General features: G+C 40.8%; 1 protein-coding gene across 1 annotated transcript in view; it reads right to left on the minus strand.

Moving 5' to 3' along the window:
- Window positions 1–10,108, minus strand: part of slc12a1 (solute carrier family 12 member 1) — a gene marked incomplete in the record, with an annotated part of 10,965 nt that extends 857 nt beyond the window's left edge. The window contains 21 exon segments of the mRNA XM_065952782.1: window positions 380–508; window positions 1,169–1,294; window positions 2,015–2,097; window positions 2,216–2,322; window positions 2,939–3,079; window positions 3,313–3,424; window positions 3,538–3,637; window positions 3,735–3,890; window positions 4,006–4,107; window positions 4,259–4,382; window positions 4,471–4,578; window positions 4,670–4,821; window positions 5,013–5,097; window positions 5,400–5,527; window positions 5,667–5,778; window positions 5,866–5,976; window positions 6,074–6,213; window positions 6,569–6,664; window positions 7,376–7,451; window positions 8,326–8,460; window positions 9,733–10,108. Coding sequence (XP_065808854.1) covers window positions 380–508; window positions 1,169–1,294; window positions 2,015–2,097; window positions 2,216–2,322; window positions 2,939–3,079; window positions 3,313–3,424; window positions 3,538–3,637; window positions 3,735–3,890; window positions 4,006–4,107; window positions 4,259–4,382; window positions 4,471–4,578; window positions 4,670–4,821; window positions 5,013–5,097; window positions 5,400–5,527; window positions 5,667–5,778; window positions 5,866–5,976; window positions 6,074–6,213; window positions 6,569–6,664; window positions 7,376–7,451; window positions 8,326–8,460; window positions 9,733–9,969 — 2,560 coding nt within the window.
- Between the last annotated feature and the right edge of the window lie 291 nt (window positions 10,109–10,399).

The following is a 10,399-nucleotide window of genomic DNA, read 5'->3' on the forward strand; positions in this document are numbered from 1 at the left end:
CTGAACTGAGAATCTAAGGACAGAATGTGTCCAGGCTGTGGAGATTGTAAAACCTCTGAATACAAACTTGGATTGGTTATTTTGGTCATTATATTTTGGGCTTTATTAATAAGATAAGAATTAACTGACTTGCCATTTAATCTCATGGTTCTATCTAAATTCATCCTCATTAAATGATCATCAATTTGAATGTTGTCTTTTCTGAGGAACTGTTCAGTATGTGTTGTTCTTTCCTTTTTCTAAGTTTTTTATGTGAATGCTGAGGTGTTGTTTATTACTCTGTCTGTATTAAGAAGAACTTGCTGTGTTTCTGTGATCGTATCTATTACAACTTTTGGGAGGTCACCAGATAAGACCGCTTCAGAGAACCAGCACTTACCTCCGTCATCAAACAGCCACCACACATCAATGGTGCCTTTAGGCTGTTTCTTCTTGAACTGCTTGCTGGCCTCCACCAGCCTCTCATTCATCTTGGCCATCTGCAGGGGCGGAGGGGCGCACACTGACACTGTAGGAGAGAGAATAAGATACAAGAAATGAGATGTGGAGGAGGGAGGGGCACCGTAGGACGGAATGTAAATCAGTGAACGAGTGCAGAGAGTTAAGTTGGATGGGAAAACTAGCGCTAATCAACATTAAGAGCTGAGCCTACATCAGCAGGAACAGCCATCTTTCAGGTTTAATGTTCCAATGAGTGCCACCCAGATTGCATACTAACGACAAGCCCAGCCTTGCCAAGATGCAGCTCAGTGTAGTGTGTGTGTGTGTGTGTGTGTGTGTGTGTGTGTGTGTGTGTGTGCGCGCGCGTGTTTGAGTGTGTGTGATTTAGGCGACAGAGACGGATCGAGCGAGCGGCTGCCTGCACCCTCTGCTGTCTGGGTGAAACGGCTGCTCTTAAGAGATGCTCTTCAAACTGGAACCAAAGGGACCGTATTATTGGATTACTCCCTCACAGACATCTTTAGTTGGAGCACTTGATTCAATTATTTCTCAATTGAAGTGTAGAGAAGTCTCCAAAAGAACAACGTGTTATTTGCTAAATGTATGCTCAGTGGAAATATGAGTGTGTGCAGGGGAGACTTATTTTTACTTATATTTAAAGATCTCTTAATGCAATCATGACTTCAAAAAAAAAGTGGATTGAAATTGGAGATTTTGAGATGGATACCTCTGGTTGTGAGCACTTGTTGAGATGAGTTCCTGGACTTCCTGAAGAGTCCTTTTGATTTCCTCCCGTTCTGCATCATTTCTTTATCCAGCACTCGTTGCTCCTTCTCTGCCTTTAGCATCTCATCTGAAAGACACACAGAAGTAGATTCTCCATGTTCACATTCAAATGTAGTTGTTATGAACGTGTGTGTCATTATTGTGTGTTACCTTTGTTACAGTAAAGATTTCTACAGGGCACAGCTATCATCTGATAATTGTTTTGTATCTTATCTGTCCACTGTCCGAACATTATAAATACTAAGTAATCTACAGAACAAAGTGCCCTGACTTATCACTGTTATTTTATTATCAGGGACTGCAGGTTGTTGTGAGAATAAAAATTAACCCATTGAAGGATGAATGCAGCTTTTTAGGAATAATTAGTTATTAAATTCTTGATTTAAAAAAGTTCTAAAGTATATCAAACCAGACCTGAGACACTACATCTCTGTATTTTATAAATACTCATACAAATGTCATTTTCTGTGTTTGTTGTATAATTTTTAAGGAGTATATCTTTACTTTATTTCAGACCCATAGGTCCATATGAGAAATATAAATACAGGACATCATCAAAGGGATAACATCACTACAGCTCACAAGTTCTTAAAATACAATAACATGATTGTACACATCCTGCATCCTATTTTTATGATATTGAGCATCACTGTTTTCTGTTTATTAATTCCCCTTTCAAGTGTAGTTTGCTTTTTTTTTTTTTTTAAATATAAAATTGTTTGTAGTTATACTGATGCAGTTGTCCCTGTGGATTAAAGCAGGCGGTCTAAAGAGGATATGTACTGACCTTCTGCCTCGACAATGTGCGACACATCCAGTCCCTCGTCCATTCTCAGCATCAATGCCCCGTATTCAAAGTCAAACGCATCACTGTCAAAGGAGAACAAAAATCAGGACACCACTTCCACACAAAAACCTCATCTCTGTGTTTAATCATTGGTTAAGTTACTGTTATATGTGCTGAAGTGTGTTTTTATTTGTGACTTACTGCAGTATTCCCACATAACTCTGCACTTCCTCTGTGCCGGAATTCCTCCAATTCCTCTTGAATCCTAACATCAATGTGTTTGGCTTCATGCGCCCAAGACCAGAAGCCTGTAAGGAGAAGCATGACAATTATTTATTGCATAAAGATAAAAACACATAATCAGTTAACTGAAGAAAAAAAACACACAGACACCATGTTGCCCTGCAGTTGTAAAACCTCTGAAAAAAAAAAAAAAAATCTCAAGAAGTTTCAGAGTGTCAAAGACAAGAAGGCTGTAAAGCTGTTTTACAGCCAGAAGTTATGACCCAATCACTCAGCCGATCTCACTTTGTCTGCAGGGACTCATCCCGACAGTGTTAATCAATTATGGCTTTTAATCTGCCACGCTGTTTGAAGTAAGCAATCCTGACAATGAACCGACGCCTTATCTCGAAAGTGCGATAGCCAGAGCAATAAGACTGTTCCTTCTCCTCATTAACTCTACCCTCTTCATCCTTCTGCACTAAAGTCATGTCTGGATCCTAAACACAAGTCCAGGCCTGAGTCATAACACAGCAATAGATACTCAGTTTTATGAGGAGGGAACACGACAATAAAACCTGTTTTTTTGTTTAGCTTGAATCTCACTTCTTAAACATGCAAGTTACACATTAATCAAATGGATTTTTCTTGGTTGACTGTTGTTTTGTTTTTTTGTTTGTTAAAGATCATGACCACACTGACCTGCAGAAGGCTCACAGTCCCTTCCCTGAAGTGGTCACAGGCCACAGCAGCATAAAATGCCTGACGTTTGGTCTTCCTCAGCCACTGTTGGTTCCTCTCCATACCAGCGTTCATCTCATTGAGGGCCTCTGATCTCGGACCCTGCAGAGATAACAACAAACAGCAGTTGTACAGACAGTTGGCATTTCCCTCCTCCCTGCTTGATATTCGCTTGCAGTCTGCACTCTGCACAATTCAAATTGGCTTGATGTGCAAATCTTGATTTGAATAGAAGGTTGAAATTTAAATAAAGGTTTGGGATAAACAATATGTGCTGCCATGGTCATTTCCATTGTTTATGCATATTCAAGTATTGCATTAGAACATAACCTTACCACAATGACTTCACAGATTAGACAGAGTCCATAGTTCTTTGAGAAGGAGTGAGCCAGGTCCAGGAGAGCTGGCCTGGTCCGTGCTGAGCCTGTCAGTGTTAAGATCTGAGGCCTGAGACAAAAACAAGAACATGTTGAATGCCCTTTAAGCTTCTTTTTTTTTCTCACTATGTTAAGCACAAGTTGTATTGCTTCCAAATACATCGATGCAATGCAGACTCTTACCTGAAGTTCTTGACGTGATCATCAACACCAGAGAGAGACAGAGCGTTGTTGACCGCGCTCACAAATGTCACCGCCTGCGTCGACGAACCCCAGTTCACATCTGAAGAGAGGAAAAGAACAGATTAGTGCTATGATGCAGGAGTAATGGATGCACTTACAAACAAGCAAAGAAATGTGAACAGGCAGATTGCAGTCACCTGGCTTCTTGACTGTGACGTAGACGTAGAGGAGGATTTCAATGGCGTATGTGAGGAGAGCAGCCCACCAGTTGATGACAAACATAACAGCACAGCAGAGCAGAGCGCCCAGCAGGGAGAGCCACATGTTGTAGAATTTGTATGCTGGTCGCCAACCTGAGATAGAAGAAAGTGCATATTAACTAACTGTCAAAGTAGTCAAAAGTCGCCTCTGTGAAAAAAACAACAACTTTGGTATCAGTGGATGCCTTTCAACTCTTTAGACACCCACCTGGGGACCTTGCATAGGACGCATGGAAGCAGGAGAAATTGATAAGCGCGTAAGATGCCAGGAAGAAGTTTGAGATGATAGGAGCGATGGTGTTGAGATTTCCTACAGAGACAAAAAAGTGCATGAAAGTTTTAGTAAGTTTCTTTTGTTGGACATCATTAAACAGGTATTTTTTTAAAATTGAAGCCTAAACTCAATAATGCATAAGAGGTTGTGCTGCTATGGCCTTGCCATGGTAGACAATCAGACTGACCAATGAGAATGAAGGCTACAGAGATAATGAACGTGAGGATGTAGCCACGAATCGGCTCGTTGTTCTTGCCAACTCCCTTTGCAAAGAAGTGCAGGGCTGTGTAGATGTTGTCTTGGCACAGAGCCTGAGGAGAGACAGAGTTTGATTAATCTCAACTTGAAATGAATCTAAACTTTGCATTAGCTCTAGAAAAATGTGAGTATGTAACTGACCTGGAAGACTTTGGGAGCACTGACAAGTGAAGCCAGGGCGGATGAAAGTGTGGCTGAAAAAGTTCCAGCAATGATGACAGGACCATACCCAGAGACCATGGTCATCACCTGAAGCAGAGAAAAAGTACAGGAGAGCATTAGAGTTTGCAGAAAAACATCCCTTCTAAACTTAAAAGTTAGAGACTAAAAGACTGTATACCTGGAAATTGTTCATTAAGCCATAGTTGCAGCTCTCCTCTGCACAGGAGGAGAAGTCGTAGCCCAGCTCACATGCAATTGAACCGTTACACTGTATCGCGGAGGTGATGGCGTCAGTTAAGTTCCCTGTAGCATCACGGACAACAGTGGCAGCTGACCAATCAGAGAGAAGAACAGATTAATTGCTTGGCAACTGGCCCTTGCAGAAATACTAACACATCAGTGTTATACATTCTTAAACTTCTTAAGTAAAGGGAAACTCAAGTGACTTTGATGAGAGGATTTTTTTAAACAACAGAAACAGTTTGTCATCTGAGTTGTATTCTACTGGTCGTTGTACTTACAGACACACAGGGCCACACCCATGTAGGTGACACCGGTTATAAGAATGGCCAGCAAGGTACCTTTAGGTATGGCGGCCTGGGCATCCTGTTAAGAAACAACAACACACAAGTGGTTGAATAAAAGTTCAGTCAAAACAGAAAGCATGAAGGAAACTGTTTCTGCATTTGTTAATAAAGTTGATCTTCATACTACAAGTGTTGATGGATTACCGTATTTTGACCTCTTCTAATTGTTTCTACATAAAATATACTGACCATGGAAGTAATCTCAATATAGTATATCTCAAATATATATCCCAGGATTCACACAGAGCCCAGCATGTTCCAGTGCAGCTTATGATTAATTTGCATGATTCTTATTAAATGATAGCCGTTTGAAAAAGTTACCCGCAAATCGCCAGAGATGTTGGCTCCGGCCAGGATCCCGGTTGCAGCTGGGAAAAAGATGGCGAACACGGAGAAGAACGATTCTCCGTCTCTGAAGTCCGGAGTGAAATTCTCTAAGAAGATTTTTGCTGTGAAATAGAAGGTGTGAGAGACACAGAGAGGGGGAAAAGGACATAAGTTGAACAGTGCTTTTACTATTACTCAAATGCCATTTATAACCTTTTTAGTTCAATGTTTTCCAGCATTGATTTGATGAAGTTTTCTTACAGTTATAATTGAAGAAGCCTTGTGATTTTTTGCTCTCTGTTGCAGGAATGAATGTTCCTACAAATACATTCACAATGGCGGCCAGCAGGATGAAGAGTAGGACAATCTGGGCCTATTGGGACAAAGACAAGAGAGAATTGAATACTTTTATGGATGGACACGAGGTTGGCAAACCAGCAGAATACTGATCTTCTCTCACCTTGGCCTCCCATTCCATTCCAGCCAATGATATTCCCAACAGCAACACAACTGTGATACAGCCAATGATTCTGATGTCATTTAACGGATCCACCATGATGGAATCGAAGTCCTGAGTTCGAAAGATTGGACAAAAGAGGAATGGATAAGTATATAATCTAATATCCAGGATTTAAAAAAAAAAACCTCTCCATGCTAACACCACACACCTTGAGCAGATCCACCACAGTCTCAGCAAATCCCACCACATACATGGCAACAGCCAACGCATTGGCAAAGGCAAAGATTAGGCCAATGGAGCCGCCGAACTCTGGTCCTAAACTTCGAGATATCAAGTAGTATGCTCCTCCTAAAATGAGAAAATGAGATACATAGAGTAGAGTGGATGATTAATCTCACATCACTGATTCATTGATTTAATGACAGAAAAAGTGAGGCAGGCTGTAAAACAAAGAAAAGGCCTCGAGAGGTGACATTGAGCCGTGTGTCTTTATCTACACGCTCTGTCCTCCTGGTCATTTCATTGTCTCAGTAAAAGATTTTATGTCATGATGAATGTGGGTCATCTCAGGTTATATGCACATATAAATAGTGTTTAAACTATCGGTGCAGCTGCTGTGGCTCTGTTGTCTCACTAGCTGTTATCTGGAAAATTCCAGCCTGAAAGTTGTGTTCAGGCGGGGATTGATGACACGTTTTCTCACCTCCTCTGACCACACCGTTAGTGCAAATGGCCGACATGGAAAGGCCGGTGACGGTGGTGACCACACAGCTGAGAACAATGATCACAATTCCCAGACCTGCAATGCAAACAAATCACAGCTCTTAAATCTAGTTTTTTTTTCAGCAGCAACATGAACTGTTGTATTTTTTTTCAGTAGTCAGTCATAAAACTTTGTGATTGTGACATGGACCCCTCCTCTGCACAGTCACCTTTAAACTCAGACAGAGTCAAAGTCTGTGAGGAGTAAGTTGTAAGTTACAGCCGTCTCCTCTGCCTGCAGCTCTCTCTGCTTCTTAAAACCATTTAGTTACGCAGCCTGAACAAAATACCCGGCCGATCAATACATTCCTAAGCAATGAACACACTCATGAAGCCATTCACACAATTTCCCCTTTCCCTCTCACTTAGACACACACACACACACACACACACACACACACACACACACACACTGTACTGCACTGCTCATAGAGGCCCTGGCTCTCAGAATAGACTTTCCGCAGGTTTAGATCATTATGGGAGCTCAGAGAGGCTTGTTCAGTCGAATTTGCCCGATTCAATCACTCCTTTCTAATGAGCAGGGGGGTCTATATATAATCCTGTAATTGTCCACGGAGGCCCTGGAATTACTGGTAACAGCAACCTTATTTCTTTATGCCCAGACATGGAGGAGCTGTTGTGGCTAAAAAATAGCACACCTATACTGGAAATGTAACTGGTTGAACTCTTGTACATTTTAATGCACGTACCAAAAGAAAGAAAGATGGAAGCTAGAAGTCGCACTCACCCCAACCTGCCTGACCAAAAATCCAGGACACGCGAATGAACAACATGACACCCCAGATGTTCAGCATGCATCTCACCTGAGGAAAAGTAAAACAAGTTGAAGTTGATAGTCTTCAATGTGGTCAGTGTTTTACTTTTAAATATCATACCAACTGTAACATATAGATGTTAAAAAATGTTTCAATTTCAAACACAGATCAAAACATCCTGAACTCTTTTGGTATTTTTACAAAAGGAAATTAAGGACATTTCCTTTAAATTGGAAGTAATAACCTAAGTCAACATTTGTATCACTTTTGCTTCAATATCATGAGCCCTGGTGTTTATTTTGTCTTATTTAAAGCTAAACTCCTCACACTGTCTAACTCACAAACAAACATTTATTGGCAACATTTCGGCACGAGACTGAAACGAAATGTTATAAATATTTGTTTGTAAGTTAAGACAGCGTGTGGGAGTTTCCCTTTACTTTTTTGATGGACACATTGCTCTCCTACGCACCTGTCTCATGAAATGGATGTGCAAAAGTTTTTTTTAATATTTTGTCTTATTTAACATTTCACTGACTTTATTTATTGATTTCCAAAATGTTATTGTTTTTACTGTTGGGGTCCTTTAAGTCTTACATGTTATCTATTGTTGGCAATTTTTATTCCTATTTTTCATCTCTTTGTTCTTATGTAGGGATTAGTGCTGCATGTGTGTATGTAAGGTGCTATTGCTACTTAGCATTTAAAGTGGGTATTTTTTATCTCAAAGCCAGCAGCACAAATGATCAACCAGAAGCTCCTAAGAAAATGCAAATCACTCCCAGTTTGTGAGAAGTGCCTTCACTTGGCCACCACTGTGTTATGGAGACACACAGAGCCTCGTCTTGCCGGGCTGCGGTTATGAGGAGCGACCCTGCTCCTATAAAGCACCAGGAGGCCGTCATGACTCAAAATAACTCACCAGGACTCCTCTTATCCAGCCAAACTTTACTGCTCCTTTGGTGTTGGGAATGGCGGACTCCAGGTCATCAGAGGGGGTCCCGCTGCTGCCCTCATCATCATCCTCCACAGTGTCTGGAACTGATATAGCTCCATTCTGATGGGGAAAGGAAGAGGGGAATAAAAGAGAGAGAAAAACATGTCAACTTGACTGGATATAACATTGAATTTTTTTTCATAATTGCACTTTCAGCTTTTTAGGTGTTCAGAAACATTTTTCTGTGGTAAAAAATGTCCTCCTTTTTTTTTTCAATTGATCTAAATCTTATAGCAGGGGTGACCCTTTAAGACTGGTAGACAGTCAGTTAGATTTTTTCCTTTCATTGTTTTTGAATATATCAATGTATGTTTGGCTTCCTCCAGTCGTCTCTGAAATACACCAGAGAGAATTTAAAGAGGGAGAAAATCCATGGAGGTCTGATTTAGATGAACATTGATTTAGACATTACACAGCTTTGTGTCTGATGCTGTCGTCAGAGTTGAAGAATAGAGAGAACAACAACATCACATTTAACTGTTGTATAAAGATGAATAATGACTGTGAAATGACTCTGCTGCCATAAACTTTAAGTCAATGAGAGCTCATTCACATTTATTAAAAAAGGTTTTCAGCCTGTAAGTTGGATTTGCTAGAAGTTTATGATCACAGAAAATGGTTTTATAAAGTCGCTCCGATCTTAGCCATTGAAACATGTCACTTGTGCCAGATTCATTAATTTCTTGAAGGTGTAGATAGTCAAACATTTCTGCATTAAATGCAGATTAAATTAAGTCTGCTCTATTTAATCTTTCTGGTTAATTTACAATTATTTGTCATGTCAAGATGCTGATTATTACATTATTACATTACATATTCACACTTTATTAGCTAGACCCATAATTTCAGAGTCATTTTCTACCGGTGAAGACTGCTTGAATGCAAATCTTTTCAACCTATAAAATCCTAATGACCTATAACCCCAATTCTTTTGCAACCTGCTGCAGTATAAGGGCCCAATAAAAAGCACTAAAACCTCTAAAGTGTGTCATATGTGTTGAGCACTGTTGTGTCCCAGAAATAACTTTTGGTGTCCTTCTAAGTTTCATAGGTCTTGAGGTGGAGATTTTAAAATGAAATGATGATGTTTGTCTGATTAAACACCTGTAAAATAGGCTTTCACTTTCGTGAGTCTTTAAACAGTGCAGATCAGGAGCAGAATAAAGTTGACAGTTACAGAGTCAAAATTTAGAGAAGGTTAAGTGAAGGACAAACATGGTTCATATTTTAAGAAAAGAGGATGCAGACCTTTTCTTACAGAAAAAAACTCCAGAAATAAGAGAAGTAAGGAGGATTAGTAGGACCGTCTCTCACAGACATGAATGCGTTTACCTTCTGAAACACGTCATGCAGCTCCTGTAGGGATGGTCGAACAGCCCGGTGACCGCTCACACTGCCCGCATTACGATAGAAGTCAATGTTTGGTACCCGGTCCAGTGTGTCATGACCAAAGGCGCTGACCACAGAGGGCCTGATGGTGCGGTGCTCCTCATAGACAGGAGGTTCATCCAGGTTGGCATCATACGCGGGGTTCACATGCTCCCCTCCGTTAGATTTGATCCTCTCCATCAGGTCTTAAGTGTTTCAAAACAGCAGAGCACTGCATGCACTGTTGTGGTTATCCCTGTTTATTGACGTATAAACTAGGCTAGGATTAGATATATAGAGATGGCTTCTGCTCCTCTGAGCGTCTTGTGCGTAAACTGGGTTTGTCTTAGATGGCCTACCTTTATACCCTGCATCCTAGGGTCAAAGCCTGGCTGCCTGCTATTGGCTAACACTCTAGATCAACCCTCAGAAAAGTGAACCAGGGGTGTCAGATATGTCCTTGCTCCATCCTTAGGGGACACAAAGGCATTGCTTACTGATTAACCAAGTCATAAAAGCTGAACGAAAGAGCTCTGGAGAATTGATTACTAATATTATTGTCCGAAGTGCAGGGAAACAGCACATGTTGTTCTGTGGTTGCAGTTTATGGGCCTGTGGATAGTATTTCCTA

Source organism: Labrus bergylta, chromosome 3 (genome assembly GCF_963930695.1).
Source record: "Labrus bergylta chromosome 3, fLabBer1.1, whole genome shotgun sequence".
Classification (NCBI taxonomy): Eukaryota; Metazoa; Chordata; class Actinopteri; order Labriformes; family Labridae; genus Labrus; species Labrus bergylta.